Source organism: Talpa occidentalis, unplaced genomic scaffold, assembly GCF_014898055.3.
Source record: "Talpa occidentalis isolate TD23 unplaced genomic scaffold, MPIMG_talOcc4v2.1 talOcc4.12, whole genome shotgun sequence".
NCBI lineage: Eukaryota > Metazoa > Chordata > Mammalia > Eulipotyphla > Talpidae > Talpa > Talpa occidentalis.
In genome coordinates, this window is record NW_023601212.1 from 31751483 (window position 1) to 31778601 (window position 27119).

General features: G+C 52.0%; 1 protein-coding gene across 1 annotated transcript in view; it reads right to left on the reverse strand.

Annotated features, from left to right (window-relative positions):
• IGSF9B (immunoglobulin superfamily member 9B) overlaps positions 1-27119 on the reverse strand; it is a 52014-nt gene that overhangs the window by 8059 nt on the left and 16836 nt on the right. The window contains exons 4-18 of the mRNA XM_037505650.2: positions 22568-22719; positions 22129-22246; positions 20723-20864; positions 20300-20445; positions 17346-17488; positions 16934-17074; positions 16735-16851; positions 16299-16449; positions 15229-15340; positions 12845-13020; positions 11621-11847; positions 10767-10851; positions 8606-8767; positions 8181-8226; positions 5977-7629 (exon numbers count right to left, since the gene is read on the reverse strand). Coding sequence (XP_037361547.1) covers positions 5977-7629; positions 8181-8226; positions 8606-8767; positions 10767-10851; positions 11621-11847; positions 12845-13020; positions 15229-15340; positions 16299-16449; positions 16735-16851; positions 16934-17074; positions 17346-17488; positions 20300-20445; positions 20723-20864; positions 22129-22246; positions 22568-22719 — 3571 coding nt within the window. The remainder of the gene's footprint in view (positions 1-5976; positions 7630-8180; positions 8227-8605; positions 8768-10766; positions 10852-11620; positions 11848-12844; positions 13021-15228; positions 15341-16298; positions 16450-16734; positions 16852-16933; positions 17075-17345; positions 17489-20299; positions 20446-20722; positions 20865-22128; positions 22247-22567; positions 22720-27119) is intronic.

Genomic DNA, 27119 nt, shown 5'->3' on the forward strand with positions numbered 1-27119 from the left:
TAAGAAGTCCCACCTACACGTGCACTGCACACGCACAGTCTTGTAGGAAAGTCATCCAACTCACCATTGGAAGTCAGGTCTTCCACCCCCATAGACCCCAATCTGCCAACACCCCATTCCTTCCTCTTTCACAAACTCCAGAGTCTACCTACAGAGAGTCCTCAGCAGTGGCAGTAGCTGGAAGGGAGTTTGGAAGGTAGGCAAAGGATGAAGCTGGCTAGGGTGTGAGGAAGCATGATTTCCAATGCTGGTCAAATGTCCTCACCCCATTCTCATCCTTGACTATTGCTTCTTCACGCTGCCTAAAAGGAAAATCAAAGATATGAATCTATTGTTGATCTGTCCCCCAGGCCTGGCCAGCCTTTGAAGAGAGACATACAAGAAGAGGGTGACATCTGACCCGAGGAGACGTGTGGGTGCTACAACACAATCCGGGGTGGATGAGGCATGAGATTAACTGGCACAGAGCACCCCTGAAAATTCTATGGATTCTCCAAGACATTATATTCCAGATAGGCTATTATTGTTACATTCAATATGTTATCACTATTATTATTTTTATCATGTAGCATTTATTCACCACTTACCAAGCCAGGCAATATTCTATGTTCTCTACAACCATTTTCTTCCATCCTTACAACTCTAAGGGGTAAGAACTACACTGACCCCATTTTTCATATTGAGACACTGAAATGGGAGTGGTTCAGTAGCTTGGCCAATCATCCATTATGTGATGGAGCCAAGACTCTCAAGAAAGTTGAACACTCTTCTAATTTCTTCCTGAAGTAATAGGCACAGCAGCCACACAGAAGAAAAGCACTGCGTCCCCCCCTTATAGAGACGCCTGCGGCCCTGGGCCCGCACACAGCAACCACCCCAATGTTCCCTGCGGCAGTGGCAGAGCCAGTAAGACAGACAGGGCTGGGGAAAGCTGGCTCAAGTTAGGTCTGAAGGCAAAAAATTCCCAAACTGGAATGATCCATCCAGGGGGGTTGCCAATTTGTGCTGGTGAAAGAGCCAAGCTCCAGGCCTTCCAGGACACCTGCTGTCCACCTGCCCCCACGTTGGACCCAGTGCTCCCAGACAGGACAAAAGAAGACTCCTGGCTGTACCAAGCCACTCCCAATGCAGGAGAGAAAAATAAAAACAAGTTTCTGGCAGGATAGGAGGGAGGGAAGGGAAGAAGGAGAAAGAAAAAGGCAGGGGAAGGAGGGGACCAAAAGGGGTCTCTATGTTTAGCCAATCATACAGAAAAGACATAGGAAATGTGTTCCAACAACTTTACCTGCAGCCTACAAAGCCCATTGGAATCAAATTGCCACCCTTTCTAGGAAGGGTGCCCATGTTCCCCAGTCAATGTCAAGCTCACCTGGGGAACTTTCCGGTAATGGAGTTTTTGGTTCTGACATGTCTCAGACAGTAGGAAGTTTGGGTTAAGCGACTCTATCCCAGCCTGGGAATAAAGCCTCAACGTGAACCTGGGACTGGCCGGTAGCCTACCCTATTAGAACATCACCCAGCCCTGGACAACCCAGGGTCACATTCTCTTCTGAGTCAACCTCAATTCTTCTAAAACATACAACAAATTCAGCAAACTCAGGGGTTCTCCTCCCAGGAAGTAAGAAAGGTAAAGTTTTAAAGCCCAGAGTGTGCTCTGGATCTTCCACAGCATATTCCCCATAAATTCTCAGTCTCCGTCCCACTGGTATTTCTTTACACACAAGAACTAGCAGTAAATGCCTAGAATTTGCTTTAATACTTGCTTTCTCTTTTCATAAAATCCATGCAAAACCCAAATCACAACTATTTAGCCCAAGAGCCCATAGCTGCTTAGCTCTCTGCTTATCCAGAGCAGCAGAGGCAAGACACAGCCAAGTTCACACGTGGCAAAAGCACAGGACAGAAAGTTCAAACTCCAGGGCCCTCGGAGCCGACCGTCACACCCGGCCACCAGGCAGAAGTGATTTAAAGAGCACGCTGTCCTCCTCACTGCCTGCTCACCTGTGTTCTGTGGATGAGAGGTCGGGGAAGATCCCCTGGGGTTCGAGGTGCAGCCAGGACAAAGGTGAACCCATGGTCCATATCCAAAATAGAAGAACAGGACCTGCAGCCAGCTCCTGCCCAGTTTTGACCAGATGGCACCTTTTTAGTGGGATCAGGGTACAAACCAGTGCCGGGCAGGGTTATTTCCCTAGGGGAAAATAACCCTTCCTAGGGCTCACCTGGTAAAAGGGGGCACAACCCACACTCCCAGACCCACCTGCGTCATCCAGGCCACGGTCGCTATTAACAGGAAAAGGAATTCAGGGAGATGTGAGAACAGGGCTACTGCGGGCCTCAGACAGGGAGCCCAGAAAACCACCAGGCAAGGGACGGGGCCACGCAGTACAACTCCCAGGTTTGAGGTGGGAGTTGGGAAGAGGAGCAGAGGGGAGAGAGAAAGGAGGAGAGGAGGGAAACAACTGTGGGTCTGGGGAGAAGGAACAGGAGAGAATTGAAGGAAACAGGAACAGAGCGAGAACGAACGTAGACAAGACGTGTCACATCTCCAAGCCAGACCGAGTGGAGACACATGCAAAGGCGCAGCATGAAGACAGCGTCTGAAGAGGAGCCGGACGCCTCCCAATGGCCCCAGCAGCTATGGCAACCGGCAACCAGGTGGCTCTCAGCAAGCAGGTGAGCAGCGTGGCTCCTGCCGCCCAGCACAGGGATGGTCTAACCTGAGGCTGCAAGGAGGATCTCATTCTCCTAGGCTGGGGATGCTGGCCAGGCCCCGGAGGAAACAAGGCTCCCTCCTCGCTGCCCTTGGTTTCTGGGTTTGCCACAGCAGTGAGAGGACAGCTCGGCAGTCTCGGCGCTGGCGCGAGGGGCAAGGGGGCTCGATGTGGGAGGAGGGTCACAGGTCCAGTGGGGGGAGGGGTGGGGACGGAGGGTGACAATAACAGTAATAAATGAGAAGAGGTCCAGGTCCTTATCAGGACTGGAATGACAGTGGTCCTGGGACATCACACCTCTGGGGGCCACAGAGGGGTCATAATTGGGGAACAAGGAGGGAGAGCAGGGGACAGGGGGGGCGGTCCAGTCACTGTCACTTTGGAGAGTCCAGCCAGCGAGATGCAGGAGCAGGTGGGCTCAAAACTATTTTCTACGCCCTCCATGCTCTCTCCAGTGCTAACAGCCACAATGCACCTGGTCGGCCTCGTACACAATCTCAGGCTTTCTCGGCTGCTGACAGTTTTATAGCTGCAGATCATAAAGTAACAGCAAGGCCGTCCTCCCTATGGGAGGCAGTACTTGTGACTGAAGGAGATTTGGAGTTTCAAGTTAGGATCACCGGCCTAGCTAACAGCTCCCCTGGGGCCTCCAGGGAGGCTCTGTTCCCAGCCAAGTGCCCCGCGCCTGCAGCTGCACAAGTTAGGGTGTCCATGGCAAAAAGCAGCGTCTTCTTGGTCACCCTCAGAGACAGAAAGCCTCAGGGAGCTCTAAAAGCCTCCTGAAAAGAATTGACACCCTATAAAATGCCCATTCCCGAGACCTCCACTGGAAGGCTAGAGCAGGCATCGAGGAGGGCAGGCGGGGCCTCAAGTTTGGGTTTTTGTGCCTCTCACCAGCAAGACTTTCTTCTGCTTAGGAAGTCTGTTCTCTCCACTCCCCCAACACCCACCCAGTGCCTCCCAAGACCCTTTCCCTAAACTGTGACCCAAGGGCCTGGCCTGCCCCTGTCCTAGCAGGACTGCAGGAGACATATCCTGAGGACCTGGCTACTGTGGGAAGGTGCTGGGCCCCACCCCACCCCCATGCTCCTTGAGAGGGCTGAATGTTGGTAAGATCCCAAGAAGACAGTGAGGGACCAGCAACCCCAGGGGAAGAGCTGGGGGATGGGAAGTGGGGATGGGAGAGGGTTAGGGAGGAAGCAGAGCACTCTGCCTGAGGCTACTGGGAAAACTAGGCAGAAGACGTGGGGGAGCGGTGCAGGTGTTTCTGGTCACCATCGTGGCCCCAGACAGATCTCCAAGGGTGCAGAGATGCAAAGCCGATCTCAGGCATTCTAGGTCCCTCAGGGTGCATGCAGAGTCCCAGGGGCCTCTGTGGGAAGCTCTAGGTGTGTCAGCAGCAGGATGGCGAGGTGTCTGAGTGAGGAAAACTGCAAGGAGGCTCCAGGGGGAGGGCTTGACATGGGGGTGGAGGGTCAGAAGCTGCAGCTAGGCAGTGCCCGAGCGTGGCCTGGTGGGGCTGTTGGAGCAGCATGATGTGGGGAACCCAGAAGCCATGGGGAATTGAGGAGCGGAGGCTGCTGCCCCCACAAAGGGGGTGAGGGGACATGGTTTGGATTCCCCTGTCAAGGAAGCGATGGCCCTGCCAAAGCCCCATCCGCCTGTCCACCCCCCCGCCCCACCCCAGCCGTGGAGCTCCCTTACCTATTGAGCTGAGGAGAGGCTTGTCTCGACAACACTGCCCAGATAGCTGAGATCAATCAGAAACAAAGCAGTTATCAACACGGGCCATGGGGGGACCACCCACGCACACCCAGAGGGGAGGAGGGGGGGAGCACAGGGACCAGAGAACCGACAAGCGAGGCCAGAGAATGGGGTGAGGGGAAGGAGAGGAGAGAGACAGAAAATCAGACGGCACGATGGGACGAAGCAGATGAGAGCGCGGTACAAGCACAGACGACAGGGCTGCGCGCACAGCATCTCCTGCACAGACACAGGTGCCCGAGGCTCGGCGCCTGCCTGGGCGCCCACCTGGCTCTCCGCTGGGGCTGGAGCTTGCTGGAGCTCTCCTGTTCCCTGGGCCCACTCCCCTCTCCCCCCCACCAGGAGCAGGGTGGGGGTGGGAGGTGAGGCTTGCACTTCCAGGTACCAGAGAGGGTGGGAGTGAGTGGGGCAGGGGAAGGGCACTGGGCTCCCTCCTCCTCAACCGCCTCCCATCCTGCCTACCACCAGGCCGGCCTCCTCTGGAACTCTCTGCTCCCTGCACAGGCGGCCACATCAAGAAGAGACCGAAGGACTGAACCAGAAAGACAGGGGGAAGGCTGAGGAGCACTACAGAGACATTGCAGGCTCTTCTGGCAACCCAAAGAAGACGGAGAAGGAAGAAAGACAGACAGAGAAAGACGGACTTGAGGAGGAAGGAAGGGCAGGAGGAGGAGAAAGGAGGAAGGAAAGGGAAGAAAGACAAGAAAAAAAGAGGCGCAGACAGGTGTCCAGGCCGACTCTGGGACTCTGGTACCTGGAATACCAGCTGCTACAGTTTAGAGTGTGCTCTCTCAGGCAGGCTGATCGCAGGAGTGTGTCTGTCTGTCTGTCTGTCTGCAGCTCCCTGCGAGGCACACAGGTTGGGGTGGGGTATGTGGCTCCAGACACAAGGTTCACAGGCCTGAGATTTTGTTCCAGCTCCAGGATGCCCTGGTGGAGAGGCCGTGGGAGGGGCTGGTGCCCACTGGGCAGCTAAGGGCAGCAATGGGGAACAGGAGCCCCTGGCCTGGGAAGTCAGGGAAGTCCAGGGAAGTCAGGCTTCCGGGTCCTGCTTAGCGAGGAGGAGGGGCCGGGGAAGGCAAGGAAGGCTGGACACGAGGTCTCTGTGCAAACCACCCCCATGCCAGGACCACAGGGACGTGAAGAACTATCACTCCAAGAGGAAGTGGTGGACCACTCATTCGGGTGCACCACACTCCCCTTGTCCAAGTGTGCCCGCGCCCCATCACCCCAAGGCCTCTGAGAGCTCTGGCCTGGGTGGAGAAGAGCCCTCCAGCTCCTGGCAGGATACCTGGGCAGGTAAGCCCCACCCCCACCCCAGAGACTACATCCCACCAATGTGGAGACCAGAATCCCGTCCCCCCTCCAAAGGGATGCTGCAGCATGTCCAGACAAGCCCTGTCATTCGGGTTGATGGAGGGAGTGGAGGGCAGGGTAAGAGATGGGGAGAGGGAGATGACCAGGTGGAGGTGGGCAGGAGAAACCAGCACACACTCACCCTGAAGTAGGTAATGGTGGTGGGGGGGCCTCTGGTCTGAGCAGCTCCTCCCCCATCCTTCGAGGGGAAGGCGCCTGTCCAAACACATCCAAGTTGTCCCCAGGTCCTGTGGGACCAGGCGGAGGGGAGGGGTAGCCTGTGGCCAGAGTAGTGAAGCCCATGGTGGGCCGGAAGCTGGGGCTCCCGCTGCGGCTGCTCTGGGAGGGAGAGCCGGTGGACGAGGGCGTAGACTTTCGAGAGAAGCTGACAGCGGCCGGCGGCTGGAGAGTGATCTCAGACATCTCCGCCTGCTGCAAGAGCCCCGGGCGGGGCCGGGCCCGGGCGGCCAGCTCAGGGGAGCCAGTACGGGAGCTGAGGGGACTTTGGGTCAGAGGCGAGAGCCGGGAGGGCTGTAGCACCACTTGATGTAAACTGGGCTCGGTGCGCCTGGCCTGCCGGGGGCTGGGCCGGGGCCGGGGCTGGGGCTCATACCACCGAGTGTCCAGGCCAAATGTGCTGGGGCCACCGTGCCCCCCGGGCTCAGCCGGCTCGGGGTAAGGCAACACGGGTATGCCCATACCTTGGCTGGTATGTCTTAGCTGCCCTTGGCTCACCAGAGGTTGCATAGGTCTATCCTGCCACTTGGTGGCGGCGGGCACTGGGACGGGGCCTCTGCCTGGCGACTTGCCTGCCCAACCCTTTGGTGCCTCCAGAGACAGGATGCCTGGGTAGGCCGAGGGTACCTGGAGGGAGGAGGGGGGCAGTCCTCGGGGGAGGCAGGCCTTGGACTGCAGACTCTCGGTCACGTCACAGGGGTGCAGCTGGTGGGGGAACATCATGGCTGGGGTTTCCAGTCCCCCAAAGGGGAACTCTGGCCGGCCCCAGGGCTCAGGGGAGCGCCCTCCTGTGGGTGTCTGAGTCAAGGGCAGCGTGCTGTTCGAACAATTCTCTCCGTTTTCCTCGGGGATGGTGGGGTGGCCAAAAGGCCCCTCGGTGTGCAGGGGTGGGGAGGACATGACAGAGCTCAAGGGGCTGCCCACTTCCGGCATGTAGAAGGGTGGAGGCTCCACCTCCCCAGGGCTGCTGCTGCTCAGGTACCCATAATACTGGCCATGGTGGAAGGGCCGGGGGGCGGGGGGCCTGGCCTGGCCCGTAGCCTGGAGTCGACCTTCCAGGCCGCTGGGTCCCTCCAGCCCACGGGGCTGGAACCGAGGGCTGTATGCTGGTGGTGGCAGGTAGGACTCCTGGCTGGATGACAGAGGGGTCAGCTGGGACTTCAGGGCAGCCACAGATGTGGGCACTAGCGGGTCATCATTCTCCTCATCTGACTGGCGGAACTCGGGGTACATGTCCGTCTCCTCTGCAAAGGGAAAGCCCTCGATGCGCCTGCTCTTCATGGAGGGCTCCATCTCGGAGGGCTCCATCACAAAGCGGCCATCGGGACCTCTGCTGATCAGCTCGATGGGTGTAGTTGCCTCGGCCTCTGCCTCCGCCTTAGCCACGCTGTACTTCTTGCTGCTGATTGCCCTTTTGGTTTTCTTGTATAACGACAGCTCCTTCTCCCGGGTGGGGCTGAGCATCCTTTTGGCTGCTGGCTGACCTTGGTCATCGGAAGACTCTGATGGCGCCCGGAGTGTCCGGATGCTCTCGGGGCTCACCTTGCCAGAGGACAAGCTGTGGGGACAGTGGAGAGCAGGACAAGAGAGGCACACACCGTCCATTACTGCTTCTCTCCTCTTAACAAATCACAAACACAGGGGGAGATGAAATGCACATTTTGGTGCAAAACACTCCTGCCCACTAGATATAGTCTAGATGCAAGTGGCCTGTTTGCATTCACATTTCTACTTTGATTCTGCCTGTTCCTGCTGCTGACCAGACTCTGCCTATTCACACCTCTAATTTCATCCCCAGGTTGCTTAGGCAATGCAAGTTCATTTCATATTCACTCAGACAAAACATACGAAGGCAAATCTACTGGGATGAAAAAAATATGATGGAAACATTTTCCAAAGGTAAGGAGAAACAAATGATCTGCTGTTTTGTATGGTCTACACTACTAATCCCACTACTGGTGTAGACCAGTTAAAATTGACACGTAGCTCAATCAATAGTGATCGCTCAGAAACACTGCTGTGTGCTGAGCCTGGTGGGCCATCCACTATCCTCTCCCTCCCACCCACACCACACACAGAAGCATCTCATGGTTCTCCAGGGACACTTACGGAGACTCTAGACTCTTCCTGCAGTGAGTGATGGAGAGTGGGGGGTCTGGAAGGAAAAAGAGCAGGTTGTCTAGGGATGCTTAAGAACATATCAATCACCCCAGGTGTCACCAGGCCTGCAGCAAAGCCACAGAGGGAAGCACTCCTTCCTCTGTTGGTACCTTTGCATCCAGTTCAGAGGCCTGACTGCAGGTTCCTCCCACCCACTGCCCACCTGCTCTGTCTGCATCAAGGCGCTGGTTCCATCAGTCTCTCCCCACCATCCATGCTGCCTTTTCCCTGCTTTCAAATCCAGTCCCACTGCAGCTTTACCCACAAGATCATAATTTCCCTATTTTCAGGGGACCATGCTAAAAAGGAACGGTCACCTCTGATGAGGAATTGGGCCAGGTAGAGCAGGGGAGTGGTCAGGGACAGATACCCACCTTTTTTGCGCTTGAGCTTACGCTTGCGCTGCTTGTTGACGAAGCAGGCGGCCAGGGTGCTGAATAGGATGGCAGCCGCTAAGAAGCAGATGGTAGCTACGATTCCAGCCAACACAGGCCGCGCGAGCCCGTCGTCGGTCAGGTCTGGCTGTGGGAAGATGTCTGCGGGGAGGGCCGGGGACAAACAGGCCTGAGTTCCTCCCACCCTCCCAGACCCCCACCTACTCTGATACTAGTCCCCAGTATTTTCCCTGACCTCTGTAGAACAGACATTAAGGCTCAAGCTCCATGGCCCCCTGTCATACTGATGAGGTTTGTGTGGCAGGGGAAGGGGAGAGTGTGCAAAAGTCAAGGTCCTGCCACAGAGCTCGGGTATCTCAGTCCCAATAAGTGATATGGCACCGATCATGTCTACTGGCTCTGTGCATTTTGCACAGTGCTTTGATGCACGGCATCACACATCATCCCCATGAGGTCCACAAATCACATGTCTGCTCCCACTCCCTAAATGGTGACACTGACTGAGGGGAGCATGTGTCGACTGGTACTCCAGGCCATGCCTGCATGGTGATGCCACCATCCAGTGGGGCCCTTTCTGCCTCATTGGGAAGGCACCTTGAGGGGAAAAAGTCATAGCAGGGGGGAGGGTCTATTCCTCTAGAACTCTGTCTGTCCACTTCTAACTTGTTACAGTGGAGGCCAGTAATCTCCACCAGGAAGATCAGGTTCAGATCTCCAGGGCTGGCAGGGACGTTAAGTGGAGCCTAATGTCCTCTTTTGTAAGCATAGAAGAGACTCTCATTTTGTACCCAGATTCACAGAGTTCCTAAGTAACAGAACCTGAGTAGACCCTGGCCTATTATACCTCATAAGACAGTTATATTAGTGAGTTCCTTCTAGGTTCATCAAAAGGGGAATCCATATAGTCTGTACATTTCTGGCCAGAAATAATTGCTATGTCAATAATAACACTGGATAAAAATAATCCAAGTCATGCTGACTGACTGAATGGAAAAATGAAGGCTGCAGCCATTGGAGAGGGAGGCCTTCAATCCAGGGGATGCTGAGGTCACTGCAGCCTTATTTATCCAGGAGGAACCTTCCGATCACGTAGGTTTCCTCCTGGGAGTCAGGCATAAAAACCGCTGAATACAGAACAGTTCACTGAGATGAGCCTGCAAAACCCTCAAGTCCTCTATGCTGGCCTTGGCTGCAAACTATATTCTCTGTTTCTCCACCTCGCTGAGTCTCTTCCCTGGAGGGAAGCCAAGACAGAAGCATGCTGGGTTCTGCTGCCTATACTTTTTTCTGTGTAAAAAGTATACATATATGTCAGAAGTCATACTTCACTCCACCCCCCACCACCTCCTGCAGGTTCTCCCCACCTGTCCACGCATCTGCCCATTCCACCCCTACCCTGTGCTTCTGTAACTATAAGCCCTGCCCATGAACTTCTTAGCCAGTTCCTTGCCAACTGGTCCTAAGGGTTTTTGTGAGAGCAGGACCCCAGGACACTGCTACTACTTCATCACTAAGTATCAGAGGAACAACTTCCCTGGGGGGGAAGGGACCCTGCTAAGTTTCAGGAACTGTAGCTGGAGAAAGATGTAGAGAATTGGGACCAGGGCCAAGAAAAAGAAAAATAAATGGAGAAAATGCTAGGGAGTTGGCTTTATTTAGCCTGGAAAAAAAAAAAAAATCAAGGGAGAGGAAAGAGTGGAGGGAAACAACACCAAACAGCAATTTTCCAAATAAAACCGCCATAATTATAAAGCAGTCTTATAATGGGCATTCAATAAATACTTGTTGACCTGTTGTCTCTTTGCTCCATCCCAGCCCACCCCAGCACAGAGGATAGCACTGGAGGAAACAGAAAATAGATAGCAAAAGAACTTCAACCATGTGGATTTGATACTATCATGAGAAGACTGGCTGGATTCCTCTCCGTGGTTCTTACAGACACAGTCCTGAATGTGGGTCTTTAGTCGAACACACCCTGCCATCATTGGAGCAGAAGCACCAATCTGAGGGGCTTTGGCAGTGCTTTACCACACATTGTTCCAGCTAGAGCTCTCCTCTGTTCCCAGCCCAGCCTCTTTTCTCATATTAGCCATTTCACAAAGGGACTCCCATGTTAGAGAACCCCCACACCCCAAAGTACCTGTGCTGGAGACACCCGCGATGTTGCTGGGCTCGCTGATCAGATCCTGCATGACGGCCAGAACCCGGAACTCGTACCAGGTGTCCTACAGCCCCAGGGGTAATACCCTGTCAGCCGAGGGGCTGAGACCACCACAGGCCCCACCGCCACTGACCCTGCAGTGATCTCTCATGGGAGAGGGCACCCAGGGCAGCAGAAGCATCTAACAACATGCTCTCTGCGGTTAAAAAAAAGTCCTCACTGTATCATCTGCCAGTTTCCATGCTGCAAACACCCTCAGCATGACTGATTTCAAACTATAAAAGGCTGCTGAAAGCAAAGCTGGGAAGAGATGCACAGGTAGGTAGTGGAAACCCCCTGAGCCAATGCTAGCATGAATTAACTGTCCAGGAAAGGGAGACTGAAAGACAGATGCGATTGTCTGTCTACATCTCTCCCACCAGGAAGAGACCAGAGTTTAAGGGGGATCAGCTGGGGTGGTCAGGCAATGTGGACTCTTCATTTGTTAATAGATCCTTCCCAGGCAAAGAAGGTAGTCCTTCCGGGAAATTTTTTCCGTCCATCCCGCCCCCAGGTTTAACTCCTAGCAAGGAACTGAGGTCAGTGCCTGCTTATGTGTGCTGGCCCTGCCCTGGTTTGTGTCAACACTGGAACTCCCTGACTCGGTGGGGCTCCGTGGCAACAATCTGAGGATTCTAAACCTTGGAGGCCATTCTGGGAGAATACAGGAGCAGTGGTAGGCCAGGACTCCACCGGATCTCATACATCTGAGTTGGGTCACTCAAAACTTCTAGAAAGAGCCATGTCACTTGAAGATTTGGGACAAAAAAGTCAGGGAAAATCCAGGCCCTCACCTGTGACAGATCCTTAGCAAAGAATTCTCCATCAGTGCCTGGAATGGCATCATCTAAAGTCTCCCAACGCTCTGCCACGCGAAACTCCATGACGTAGCGATCGATGGGAAAGCTGTGGTTGGCAGGGGGGAGCCAAGACAGGAGCACACCCTGCTGGGTCCGATTGGCTGTGAGGCACCTCGGTGGGGTAACCAGCACCAGGGGTTCTGGAGTTGTGATAGGGAATGCTGTGCAGGGGAGGAAAGAGAAGGAAAGTAGCTCGGTGGGGAGGAGAGGCTGCTGTGGCCTCATCCACCCACATGCCACCTGCTGGCTAAACACCTGTCCCTGGGGACACCCTGGCCCAAGGTGGCAGTCCCATTCCCATGGCCTAGAGCAGGCATCATTTCAGGGGCCAGGGGCAGCAGGCAGAGCCCTCCTGACCAAGGGAAGTAGCAGGGCGAGAGGGCACAAGTCTCACAACTCTGTTTTGAGAGTACTTATAAAAAAAAAGTATAGGGGATGGAGTACTTCAAAAGGAAAAAGGAAAGAGAGAACTACAGGAAGAACACAAAATTAAATGTCATTATCTTTTTAATAAGAGGGGTTCTCTGTAAAGACACCACAAAACATAGCTTTCATTCTCTTCCAAGGAAGGAGGATGATCTTCCAAAGCACACACTTGCTCTTGCAAGTCCCCCATCGGCCCAAATAGAAAAAAAATAAGGCCCAGCAAGGGGCACTGCAGACTGGGGAGCCCTCCATCACTGCTCTCAGACCCTTGTGGTAGTAACGGATCCTGGCAAGGAAGGCGGTTGGTGCTGCCATTCCAGATGCCCACTCTGGCAGCAGAGAGGAAGGTAGACAACTGCCACTAAATGGGGCTGAGGCCCAAAGGCAAGAACCAGCAGTTGGTACAAAAAAAGGAAGAAGGGCCCCAAACCCCCCTGTGAAGCCACAGGAAGATGCAAACATGTGGCCTATGGCAGAAGGGTAAAATTCAAAGTTTCTTCCCCAACAGCAATCTGGCTCATGGGATGTAGGATGAGGTACTTTGGTCCAGGCCACCCCTAGAAAGTGACAGGGCAAATCCTCATTGGAGATCAAATGGCACGATCACATGAAGAGCTTAGCAAGGTGCCTGGCATAAAAATGTCAGCTGCCAGGAACACCACTGCCACCCATGCCTTAGCCTATTCCCATTGCACTAAGAAACAACATCAAGACATCTGCCCAGGCCCTCACCTAAAGTGTTCACAGTGACCACCTCACTGAAGGCGCTGGTTCCCAGCTTATTCTGGGCCAGGACGCTGAACTGGTATGCTGTCTCGGGCTCCAGGGTGTCCACCAGCAACCAGGTGGGTCCTGGTGGCACTGGCAAAGACAGCCAGTCGTGGGGCCCGAACTGTGCCCGCTTCATCCTGGCCAAAAGAAAGAGAGAAGATCGGGGGACAAAGGGGTGGGGTGGGTTACACTGGAGAGATGAGAATCCATGCAAGGTCCTTAGGGAGGTGGCAGTGGGCAGACCTGCCTTTCCAGGTTCGAGGACAGGAAGAGGTGATGACCAAGGTGGAATGACCTTCCCAATTTTGACTGTGCCAATCCTTACCGTGCTGGGTCCTCAGCCAATGCTGGTATCTCCTCTATGACAAGGGGCCCTTAGGGAGAATTGATGCTCAATATACTAGACAAATTACCAGTTACATTATGGGAGAATCTTACCCAGGGCACAACCCTAAGAGCGGCTCTGCCTTGGGAAAACAAGGACGCTGGGTCAAGGCAGGTACCATAGCAGCAAAGTGGGCATCTTGGCAATGGCTTAGACTAGGGAAGGAGCCCAAGTGTCCTCAGCTGCCCACCCTCCAGGGACAGCCAAAAATGGGACCTAGAGCAAGCCAGCACACTCATTCAGGCCGACCAGGTCTGAGTCACCTGGAGAAGTCTCCCCGTACTGGGGACTGGGATCCCTAAGCCTTATGGGTTAGAAATCACAATCAAGGTGAAGGTCATACCATGTATGGTGAATACTGGAAATAGGGGTGAGGGTTTCCCTGGCTCCGTGTGGCCCACCTAATTCCCCTGAGCAGCAAGGCGCCATCTACAGGTGCAGTGCCCAGCATCACCACAGGGAGGAGACATGATCCCGTGGGACTGACACCCTGGGAAGGCCTCTCCTTAAAGCCCTGAGCTTCAGTGGATGCCCACCAGGTTCCTGTCTAAGTTGAAAGGCTCACTACTGTGTATGCCCAAGAGGTTGAGCTGAGAGAGCAGAAAGCACAGCAAAACGAAGCTAGCACCAAACATCTGAATCGGTGCATGGAGCATCGGAGGCAGTCAGGAACGCAGAGGTAAGGAGACCTCCCAACCTCTGCAACCGCCCTTTCCCACCCTGGGGACCAAAGCAAGTGAGCGAAGAGTGAGAAAGCGATGCAGATGAGCAGCAGCGTGGAGCACAGCCACAAGCAGCAAGGGAGACCCCCATCTGTATGCAGACCTTCTACTCGGGCACCCCCACCACCGTCTCAGCCATGCCATGTGCTCTTCCCTAGCCACAGAGTCACCCAGTCATCTTGTAGGGGTCACCCCGCCCCCACCCTGCCTCAGAAGGAAGAGATTGGGTGGGTAGGTAGATGTAGGGGGAGAGGGGATCCTGCTTGCAGTTCAGGGGGTTCCCCAAGCTAGATCTAGTTTGCCAATCCAGAATTCAAAACACCTACAATACACAGTTCAAGGAAATATCAAAACCACCGTGGCAGGAATGAGCTTTCCCTGCTGGCAAGAGGAGTGTCAGGGGCTCTCCCTGGCTCTCCATGAGGCCCCACAGGAGTACTATGCTTCCTCTTCCCCAGGCCCTGGGGAATACGCACCCACTGAGACAGGGCTGCAAAGGAGGAAGTGAGATGGTCCATCCTCCCCACTCAAGGATGCCACCCATGATGCGGGCAGTCAGCTCTGGGCTCAGGATAGGAAAGTGAGGAGGGAGGACCCCAAAAGGCATGGAAAGGAGGTCAGCTGTGGCTTGTCTTTCTGCCTTTTCTGTATTTCTTGTCCTCGGTATACTGTTGAGATCCCAAGGTTTGGGCAAAGATCTCAAATCACCAATTTGGTTTATTAATAACAAAGCTTTAAAATCAGTAAAGACACAGAGTCCCAGAGAGAACATGTTAGGTAGATGTCAGGGACAGGGCACCACTTCACTCTGGTTTCTAGAACCACTGGGGAAGAGGCAGAATAAAAATCAGATTCTATGCCAGGCTGGGATATTTCAACGCCCTGGAAGATTAAACATCTCTTCCAGACTCCAGAGGACAGAGGAACGCTGAAGAATGAAATAAGGGGCAGTGAGCTGAGCTGGAGAGAGGCCTGCAGAGGCATAGTCAAGTTAGCAACCACCAAACAGGATCCTAAACCTTCCCTAGCCAGGAACACAGGACTCCAGAGCCCCTTGCAGACACATCCAGCCCCCACAAGAACCTACTGTTGTGTCAACACACCTCGCCATCTGGAAGTGTGCCAGGAGGAGAACCGTGTCCTCACAATCTCCACCCACCCCGGGGCACTGACTGGAGTGGGGGTAGGGGGAGAAGCAGAGAGCAAAGCATGCGGGGGTGACTCACAGAGGTCCGTACCAAACTGAGAATGTCTGCTCGTATCCTCCATCATAGCCTGGCTCCCAGGACACGTTGGCAGTTGTCATGGAGACCTGGACCCGGACACTGGCCGGGGCATGGGGGCTGGTGCCTGGAGACCAAGTGGAGACCTCTCAGACCGAAAAGAACTGAGTCCAAAAAGCTGGGCACCCTTATCTCGCTTCATAATCACAAAACGCGATCCCCCAAGTGGAGTGATCAGGGATGAGGGTGTCCTCTGGGGAGTTGATGCCCCATCCCTAATAGGTAGCAGTGCTGGAGAAGGAAACCTGCCCCACAGTGCAGTCTAGTCACCTAGTGAGACAAGGCGTGAGCCTCAGGAATATGGCCCAAAGGGAAACTAGAACCTCATCATCCAGGCCAAAGCGCACATGGGGAGCACAGAAATACTCCCCCTTAAAATCACAGGCAAAGCCAGAGTCCCTCTCTGGCCTCGAGAGACAGCCATATTCCACCCCAATGCCAACGTGGGAGACGGCGCAGCACAGCAGATAGCAACTTCAGCTTGGGTTTGAGTGATGTCACGCTGGCCGGGTCCCCCCAACCCCCACTCAGTGACCGGTACCCTTAGGAAATACCAGCTGCTACTCAGAAGCATAAATGATGAGGTGCCACTGGTGGTAAATGCTCAAATATTGTAGCGCTTGTGTCCCCAGAAGCAGAGGTCGGGAGGACATACACTCAGGCAGAAGAAGTGGGGGCAGAAGGTGGGCACCAGACATGACCCTTAGACCTTGGCGAGGGAACCCTCATCCCCGACTCTGGCCCTTCCAGCTTCCCACCAGCCCTCGACAGCTCTGAGCGGTGGTGCTGGCCACGCTGGGGCATCGGCTCTGTGTCAGGGCAGCAGCAAGTACATCTACCTGTCCCTGTCAGAGGAAGGTTTCCCAGGACGGGCTCCGTGTCACCTTCCCTGACGCAGAGTCCACAGAGGGCTGAGCTGCATGTGGCGGGCTTCTGGTTTGGGGGTGGACTAACTCCAGAAAGATGCCCACAGAGAGCGTGGGTCCCTAGTCCCAGATCACAGCCCGCCAGCCCGCGCCCCGTACCGATGACGGTCAGGTGGGTACTGGCAGTGACGCTGGTGACCACGTTGGTGGCGATGCACTCCCACTCCCCGTGGTCCTCCTTACTCAGGGCTCGAAACTGGAGGCTCCCGCTGGGCAGGGCGTTGTGCTTGCTTCTGCTGGGCTTCCCTACCTTGGCCAAACAAGGGGGCAAGGAAAAGGGCAGGAGCAGGGCGGCAGGGGAGGACCAGGGCAGACAGGGAGGAAGAGAAGCCACCAACACCTCAGGCATCTGAGAAGAGGGGGGAGGGGGCAGTTCCAGAGTGCTCAGCCTGCACCCCTCCTGCCCCGCCTCCGGGATGCCCATCATTCTGGGGGTCACCCTCAGCACTTAGCACATGGCCCAGTCAGAACAGAGCCAGTTCCTGGGTTTTTGCCCGCCACCATAGTCCCCAACAGCTCCAGAACCCAGAGGTACCTTTCTCCATGTGATGACAGGAAAGGGGTCCCCTGCGGCAGCGCAGGGGATGAGCAGCTCTCGGCCGGCCTCCTGTCTGTACTCCCAGCCTGGTAGCACCGTAAAGTAAGGGGGATCCTAGGGAGAGCAGAGCAAGGCTCTGATTTCAGACTTTCCGTGCACCCACCCACACTGAGGCCACTGGTGGCCCAGGCCTCACCTTCAGGACAAGCCTCGCAGGAGCAGACTGGCCCATGGTCCCCAGAGTGTTGTAAGGCACACAGGTGTAAGTGCCAAGAGCCTCCTCTGTGGCCTCCTCAATGCGAATGGAGCCATCTTCCATTAAGGTCCAACCCAGGTTCTGCTGAAGCACAGAGGACTGAGTGGGGAGCAAAGGTAAGGGTGTGGACATGGGGACAGGGCTGGATCGCGCTGGCCAGCTGGGCAGGTAAGGGCAGACATGGGTTAGTCTCGGGGGTGATGCCAAGCACTGGGAGAACAGGACTGCAGACCCACAGAGGAAGTCACACTGTTTTCCCAGAAATAGGAGGGAGAACAAAAGGAGTCTCAGCAGGAATCAGGAGAGCCAGAGACTCTGAGTCAGGAGGGCCCAGCATGCATCTCTCTAGCACCTTCTCGACCTGAAGCGGGCGGCCATCCTTGTTCCATTTGACCACGGTAGCCGGTGGCTCTGCATCCACAGGGCAGCGGATATAACCATGAATCCCCACAGGCACATAGATTACCGGGGGCATGTTGAGCACACGGGCTGGGTCTGCAGAGGGATAGTGTGGAGGAGAAGAGAGACACAAGAGATATCAAAAAGTGAGAAACCTGGGCAGGCGGCCAAGCCACCACCAAACCCCTGGGGTCCCTCCCAGACACTTGGGCTCCCAGGCACCATCTTTCACACCTACTCGCCCATTCAGTGAACATGTCCTACATGTGTCCTCAGCACCCCACATAGAGCTAGGGTGCCAGACCATTTGTCAGTAATAAGAACCACAGACTCTAAGACTGACAAGCCCCCAGTTCGAGAGCTTATAACCCAGAGGCCACATCTGTGGCAGGCTGCAGGCTTCTTCTGTCTGTCCTGACTAACGTGTTCTTAGGAACTTCTTTTTTTTTTTATTTATTTATATTTTACATCATTGTTCATTTTTAAACCAAATTTGCTTTTCCGCCCTCAGGTGTAGTCCCCATAGAATTTCCTCCACCAATTCACCAGTGCACCATCACCACAATCCCCTGTGCTCCTCCCTCCCTCCCTTCTGTTTTGGATGCTTGGAGGTCCTCAATGGCATATTCTAGTCTGCCCCAATCTGCGGTAGCCCTCAAAGGCTTCTAACTCATGGATTTCAACACCAGGCAAAGATCCTCATGGTCCTGCCAGTGGTTTCATGCCTGTTACTCCCAGTCTGGTAAAATATGTAAAGTATAGGAGTCCTAGGGAGACCAGAGCCCCCACCTCCAAACCTGGAAGCCAAAGAGCAACCACCTCCTCCCCTAGCCACTCCTGATTCCATCTCTCCTGGACACCAAGCAGCCCCCTCTTACACCTAAGCCAGTTTCACACATAAGGTGATGAGGACACAGCCATGGGGAGTTCTTTTCTCGCCTTTTGTTGTGCTAGCAGTCCAGCTGCCCAGTCCTCAGTTTCCCATCTGTGCTGCTGGAACACAGGCTCAGCCCTGGCCTCCGAAAGATGCTCTCAGGAGAACAACTCTGCGTGGGTGAGTCATCACCTCTTGATTCTCCCCAGTTTCCCCTGAGGGCCACTGAGGAGAAAGATCCAGAACTTCCAGGGAGGCTGTAAGGATGAATGAGCTGCTATCTTTTAAGCATTTGGAGCTCTTCAGAGAACAGCATTACATAAATACCAGGCCGAGTTATATATTTAGACATAGCTTCCTACTTTTGTATGGTGGAGTTTTTTTTTCCCTCCAAGGTTTTCAAAGGGTTTATGAATGGGAAATACTCTGAACACTTCTTTTTAGCAGAAATAAAGATCCTTGTCTCACCCACCTGAAAACCTCACCCCCTGGATTCTCTTTGAAGACAGGAAGGAGATTTAAAAAAAAAAAAAAAAAGGACAAGAGAGATGGGGAAACCACCCACCCCTCCCAGCAAAAAGGTGGCCCATGGCTTCAAAGATGGGGGGCCGCATCCTGACTTGATTCACCAGGCTTCTGAAGCCACCCTGTGGGCTCTCTCCTTCCACACTGCCACCTACTTGCTCAGGTGACACAAGTCAGATGAGCTACTGCTCCAGGTGGAGTGATCCTTCTGCACTGCTTTTCACCTGCAAATATGCACATACACACGCACATGCTCACGCGCGCACACACACACACAGCCAGCTACAGGGGTCCCATGGAAACTGCCCCCACACTCGCTCTTTCTTTCTGCCAGTCTGGGCCAGATTGACCTGATATCTGGGGTCACACCGTTTTCATGGACCCCACAGAAATCATAGGAAACTGAAAGTCCATTTAAGTTGTGGACAGCAGAAGTGGGGCGACGGTCCCTATGCCCCACCAGCAAAATCATCCCATAGAGATGAGCAAACAGTGAGCAAGTAGGGTTAGGAGTTGAACGGGGCTCCAGGCCCAGCCTGGCTCCACGCTGCACCTATCACCAGTGGCTGAAAATATCCAGCTCTGTGGGCAGAGAGGAGATAAGCCCTGCCTCCAGGGTCACCCCTTGTCCTTCCACTTGTCCTCAGTTCAAATGCCAACTCCTCACCATGTCTCCATTCCTCACCCTGCCTCTCCATCCCTGAGGAGGGAGTGGTTTTCCACACCAGCCCGGGATGATGGACAGCCTGTCACCTAAGGCAACCAAGTGGGGCCTTTGTTGCCTGAGTGACGGGGCCATCCACAAATCAAAAGGAAGAAATTAATCCTCATTACTCATCTGTCTCTCTCTCTCTCACAATGCTCAGCCTGCCAGGGGGTTGGGAGAGCAATGACTACGCTGAAGTATTCAAAATTAGCAAACTGAATTATTGTGCTCACACAAAAGCCTTCGATTGTTCTGGCATGAGGAGCGGCTCATTCATCTGGGTCTCTGGCAGCCCTAGAGATGAGCAAAGAGGAAGCTGAGAGAGAGCCAGGTGCTGGCAGAGCTGGATCTAGTCACCCAGAAGAGGGCTGTAACCCCCTGTCCACAGTGGGGTAAATGAAGCACTGACAGGAAAGCTGATCTTACGCCTGTTTAAGCTCACTCCCTCACAGACAGAACAAGGCACCAGAGAACATCTCAGTTAGGGTACAGGCAGAGGTGCGCCGAGCCTTCAGAGAAAGGACAATTGTTCAGAAAGGCTGCCTGTCCTTGAAGCCAACCTAGACCGGCTGATGGATGGATTACCTAACACACCCTGTGGTGCTGGCCCGAGGAGAGGCCCAGCCAGCATTGGTCAAGCTCCCCGAACAAGCTCAGATCCCATCTCCTCCCTCAGTCATTCCTCTGCCCACATTCTCTTGAATGACACTCAGTCTCTGTGGCTCCCCAGCTTCCAGCCGGGTTAATGTGGCCAGAACCTTTCAGAACTCCCACCAAAAGGGGCTCTCACTCCCCTACTCACATTGCACCGTCAGGTACGCTGAGGCAGAGGGGGAGCGCCCCAGGCTGTTGCTCGGGACACAGGTGTACTTTCCGGCATCCTCAGGCTTCACCCGGAAGATGATCAGGGTGCCGTCAATCAGGATCCGCACTCTCAGCTTCAGGTCACTACAAAGACAAGGGGGGGATAGGTAGGCAGGAGTCCAGAGCAAGGGAGCAAGGCATCCTTCACCCATAGACGAGGTAAAGAGACCTGGATCTTCCTCCCATACCTGGGTCCTTCAGAAGACCCCTATGTGCAGAGGCTGGCCTTAGCACCCAGGAGACACGGACCTGACCACACCCTCTCCAAGCCCCTGGCTTCCTCATGGAGCCCCTGCTCAAAAACCATACAGGGTGGGGGGAGGCCTGACTGGGGATCCCAGCAGGGCCAGGTGGTGCTCACTTCTGGAAGTAGACATTCTCGTCCTGCCAGTACCAGGTGTAAGTGAGGTTGCCGGGATACGCCTCGGCCCGGCAGGTGAGCAGAGCATCCTGGGAAATGTTGACAGTGATGTTCTCAGGAGGGGAGACTATGAAGGGAGGCCCTGGGGAAACAGGAAACAAACATGACCTCACCTGGTAAGGGAGGGGGAAGACAGGGCCACCTAGAACACTCTGAAATGTCTCAGGAAGGGTACCCTAAACCCTGGGAGAGAGAGCTAGGGGTGGCACTGGCCCAGGGTGAACAGAACAACCAGGGCAGTTGTCATGGAGATGCTTCCCTCATCAGTCTCTGTTCTTATTCTCTCTACAAGTCCCAGAGATGCAAATAGTCCTGGGGTGTGCCCATATTATGCGCCACCCCCTCCCAAGAGCCAGCAGCAAACCTGTATCCACCCCGTGCACAACCCCACTATATATCCTGGCTCCCCAAACTAGGCATCTAACCCCCTACACACACCCATGCATGCCTGCACAAAGGCGTGCACCCACATACGCAGCCCTTCCTGCCCACCCTTCCTTCCAGCGGAGCCCTGAGCAGGAGACATGCAGGAGGGACAAAGGCCGCTCTTCCAGCCAGAGCTAGGAATAATCTTGTCTCCAGAGGAGTAAGAGGCTTGTGCTGCTTACCAACCAGAGGTTAAGAGGGCAGCTTGGGGGAGAGGAGGCAGGGGGAGAGCAGAATAAATAGAGGGTGAAATTCCAGCAGTCCTGGTGCTGGTTTCCAGACAGGCCGCACTGCCACCTGGCCCTCTTCTCAGAGGGCAGCTCTCCTACAGGCTGCAGGGGCCTCTGGCCATGCTGCAGCTCAGCACTCCAAGTTGGGAGGAAGCCAGAAGAGCTTGCACCACGGCGCCTGACAGACCAGACAGCTGGACAGCTAGAGAGCTAGACAGCCGGACAGCCACCACCTATCCTGTGGTTTCCCCTGCAGGTGGTGGTAGAGTGGGTGGCCTGACTCAGTGCAGAAGAGAGAACCTACCACCCAGACACCACCCTTTCTCTTCTGTGGGACTCTGGGCCCCAAGGAGGCACGGGCACCTCCTACTGCTGATCGTACATACCCCACTCCTGCCAAATACCCTTGGCGTTATTTAAATATTTGGGGTTTGGACTGGACTCTTATCTTTATTTATTGATTCCATCACTAATGGATGGAGACCGGAGAGAGGTCTTATTCCCTGGGGAAGGTGGGGGCATGGCAGGATACTATCTGGACAGAGAAAGTGGAAATCACCCAGCATGGAGCCACCCACGACAGCAGGCCACTGTAGGAGCTCCAGAGAGAGGTGTCCCACCCAGCTCTTCACTCACTCCCGTTGTACTACCCGTACCTGGGGCATGAAGAAGCCAGAGCGATGGTCCTACCTTGGACAAGCAGGTGGGTGGTGTGGATGGCCTCCCCCTGGATGCTATATGCACGACAGGTGTAGGCTCCTCTATCTTCCCGACTCACTGATGTCACCGTCAGGCTGCCGTCACTCACCTAGGGCCAGGAGAGATGGAGCTCAGCGCCCAGGGCTCTCTCCAACAACCGCCTTAGGAGGAGATGACCCAGGGCTCTCACATTTGGGCACCTGGGGATATGGAGGCAGGTACCTCATTTTCCATCCCTCTCCAACAACACAGACACCACGCCTGTGGCAGAGCCAGGATGCCTGATGTTTTCATGCCCACTCACACCTTTACAGTACATTCCCAGTCACATGAAAGGAGGTGGGGAATACCTTGGAGACAGAAAAAGGGGCAAAGGAAGGCTGGCCACCAAGGAGCAAAAACAGAGGCCCCAACAGAGAACAACACTCACCTGGTATTTCCCACTAGCACCTAGGAGTGTCCCCTCCTTGAGCCAGGTGACAATGGGCTTGGGATTCCCAAAAGCTGTGCAGGTCATGGTAATACTGCCACCCTCCTTGGCCTCAATGTACTGGGGGGGTGTTTCTGTAAAGGTAGGAGGAGCTGCAAAGAGACAAAATGCAGGTGGAATAAGCCAGGCTGCCTGCACATGGCTCCCACAGCACAGGCACTGGGCCTGGTATGCTCAGGTATAATACAAAGGGGAAGGATAAAGGTGAGAAGGTGGAAATAGGCAAAACCCTGCCCACACACTCACAGCAGAGGAGACCTAGAATTCAAAGTCAGATTGACTGGATCCAAATTCCAAACATTTTCTACTATAGTTGGCTAAGTCCCAATAAACTAATTTTTTTTATAATGTTCTCTAACATCTTTTTATTTTATTTTATTTATTTGTTTTTGTGTGGAAGAGTTGGGGTGCAGGTCAGAGGTGCAGGGGGGTGAGAGGATTCACCAGAAACACAGTGGGGAGCAGAAAAGGCAGATCTACTGAAATACACTGCTAAAGGGAGCAGCAGACAAGACAGGAGAGGTCTGCTGCACCATGTGGGTTAGCTCCCTGGCCAGGGATCGAACTTAGGCTATCATCATGGTGATAGTGCTGAGACTTAACTCCTAGGGCACCAGAGAGGCCCCCAATAAACTAATGTTTTATGAGCATCTATTGGGAAGTAAGTGCTCTACATTAGAGACATGTGGACAAATAAGACAATGATCTCCTGGCCTTCACTAGCTCCACAGATGTTTCATCATCTTTCACTCTTTTTCTTCACAGTCACTAAGATAGAGAGGCCCCTCTTTCCATAAACCTCAGCCCTGCCAGGCCTCATATTGGGACCTGCACCATCTGAGCCCCATCTAAGCCTGCAGATCACAGGTCAAGATTACACAGAATCTTCCTTTTCCAAGATTCTGCAGAGAAAAATCATTCCCCTTCCTTCCCATCAGGCTTCCACTGTACAAACTTCCCCCTTTTTAATCCTTTGATATGCCAGTGTGTCTCACCACCACTTGCATTGGAGTTTTGACTAAAACTCCAATAATCAGTTTTTAAGAGACGTGGCATCTGCAGTTAATAAAGATGCATCAAATATATATAAAGCAATTATTGCAGACCTAAAAAGAGACATTTACAGCAATACAATAGTAATAGGGGAGTTTAACACCCCACTTACATCAATGAACTGATCAACTAGAGAGAAAATCAACAATAACCTTAAACAAAGAATGAAAGCAGATGGGTTTAACAGATATTTATAGGGCATGGCACCCCAAAAAAGCTGAGTACAGGGCCTTCCCTGGTGGCACAGCAGTTGAGCGCTGGGCTGCGAAGCTGCCCACAGCCTCTGCAGCGCTGGTTCGATCCCCGGCCACCGGTCTAGGGTCCCACATGGCACACAGACCTCTCCTGCCGCCTGCTGCTCCCCTCAGCAGTGTACTTCGTCAGTCTGCTCTGCTCTCCCCTCTGGCTCTGGTGAATTCTCTCACCCTCCAGCACTTCTGACTGTACCCAGCGCTTATATAAATAAATAAATAAATCTTTAAAAAAAAAAAAACTGAGTACACATTCTCCTCAAGTGCACATAGACCACATGCTGGGTCATAAAACAAGTCTCAATAAACGCATGAAGTTTAAAATCATATCAAGTATCTTCTCTGACCACAGTGGTATCAACCTAGAAATCAACCACAAAAAGAAAGCAGGAAAAGTATCTAACAATACAGATTTACAAGATACTAGGAATGGAACAAAATGAAATCAAAGGAGAAATTTTAAAGTACCTGGAAACAACTGAAAATGAAGACACGAGCTATCAGAACCTATGGGACACAGTAAAAGCAACACTAGGCTGAAGTAAGTAGTAATAGAAGGCCTACATCAAGGAACAAGAAAGATTTCAAATAAATAATCTAATATTATAAGGAGCCAGAAAAAAGAAGAACAAATGAAACCAAAAGTCAATAAAAGGAAGGTAATAATAAAAATTACTGTGGTGATAAGCAAAACAGAAATTTTAAAAAAAAGATAATCAATGATCAAAAAGACCAAAAGCTGGTCCTTTGAAAAGATAAACAAAATATGCAAACTTTAAATAATCTCACTTAGAAAAAGAGAGAGAGAGAGCACTAATAAATAGAATCAGAAATGAAAGAGGAGTTACAATAGTCATCACAGAAAGACAGAAGAGCCTAAGAGACTACTATAAGCATCTTTATGCCAATAAATCCAGAAGAACTGGACAAATTCTTAGAACGATACACTATATCAAGACTAAATCAGGAGAAATAGAAAACTTGAACTGACCAATAACAAGCAAATAAACTGAACAATAATCAAAAGTTTCCCAAAAAAAAAAACCCAAAAGCTCAGGACCTAATGGTTTCACAAGTGAGTAATCATCAAAGATGAACAAATACCTATCTTTCTCAAAGTCTTACCAAAAAAATAGAAGAAAAGGGAATGCTTACAAATACATCTTAGAGACCAACATTATCCTGATATCAAAAGCAAAGACATCAGCAAAAGATGAGAAAACTACAGACCAATATCCCTGATAAACATAAACATAAAAATCCTCAACAAAATCTTAGCAAACTAAATTCAACAACACACTAAAAGATTCATACACCATGACCAAGTGGGATTTATTCCAGGGATGTAAGAATGGTTTAACATTTGCAAATCAATCAATGTAATTCATCACGCCAACAAAAAGAAAGATAAAAACATATGATCCTATTGATAGACGCAGAGAAAGCATTTGACAAGGTCTAACATCCATTTATGATAAAAACTCTCAATAAGGGGTGATAGAAGGAACATATGGCAATATAATAAAGGCCATGTATGACAAAACCATAGCTAACATCATTCTCAGTGGTAAAAAACTGAAATCTTTTGCCCTAAGACAAGGACATGCACTTTTACCGCAACTATTCAACAACATATTAAAAGTCCTAGCCAGAGCAATTAGGCAAAAGAAAGATATAAATGGAATCCAAATTAGAAAAGGAGAAAATTATCACTATTTGCAGATGACATGATAATACACATAGAAGATGCTAAAGACTTCACTAAGAAACTATTAGGAACAATAAATCTTTACAGTAGAATGGCAGGTTACAAAATCAACATACAAATGCCTTTGGCATTTCTCTACACCATCACCTAAAAGGGAAGTAAATCAAGAAAATATCATCATTAATAGCCACATCAAAAAGAATTAAGTGGCTAGAAATAAATTTAACAAAGGAGGGGAGAGACCTGTACAAGGGAAATTATAAGGCATCCTTAAAAGAATAGAAGACACAAAGAAATGTAAATATATCCCTTGCTCTTGGGTTGGAAGAACTAACATTGTTAACATGGTCATCTTACCCAAAGCAATATACAGATTCATTCTAATCCTTATTAAAATTTTGATGGCATTCTTCAAGGAAATAAAATAAACATTACTGAAATTTGCATGGAACCACAAAAGAGCCTAAATAGCCAAGACAATCCTGAGAAAAACAGAATGGAGGTATTTACTATACTCCCAGACATCATATATACTACAAAGCTATAATAATCAGAACAGTATGGTATTGGAATAAAAACAGACACAGACACCAATAGAATAAAATTAAGAGGCCAGAAATAAACCCACATTATATGGACGGTTAATCTATGACAAAGGAGCCAAGATTATACAGTGGAGAAAATAAAATCCTCTTCAACAAATGGTAGGAAAACTAGACAGCTACATGCAAATGAATGAATTTTGACCACTATCAGATACCATACAAAAAACTAACTCAAAATAAAGACTCAGATATAAGACCTGAAACTGTATAATACATAGAAGAAAACATGGGAAAAACACCCTACAACATTGGCTTCAATGATGTCTTTGGAGCCTTAACTCCAATAATAAGGGAAGCAAACACAAAATAAACAAATGGAACCACATCAAACTCAAGTTTGTGCACAGCAAAAGGAAGGTGGAAAGGGCCGAATGGACTATGGTTAAGGACTATTGGGGATCTGGTTGTGGGTGTGGTGTGGTGACACACATCTGAAGAGATATGAACCTAAACCCCTAAAACAAATAAAGTGCTGTAAGCCAGTATTTTCTCAATAGAAATAAAATATTATAAATGAATGAATGAACTGATGAATGAATGAAAAGAGACTAATGTCTCATGTGTCTGTGTTGCTTATAGAAGTGATCTGAAGCCTTGGATTGTCAGTTGGTAGTCTCTGAATTGACGGCCCAAATCAGAACCCCAGCCTGGAACTGCACAGTCCAGATAGAATAGGTCACTTAGCTCATCTCAAGTACCCACTTGCCAGGCTCCCACTTATTTTGTACCCTGAGCAAGTTACTCAGCCTCTCTGGGCTTCCTAAATCCCCCACCCTCCAGAACTGATGTGAAGAGTAAATGAGATAAAAATTATGAAAAGGATGGTGTAAAATGTAAACATGAAAATGTTGGTTATTTTGCCATTACTATCTTTA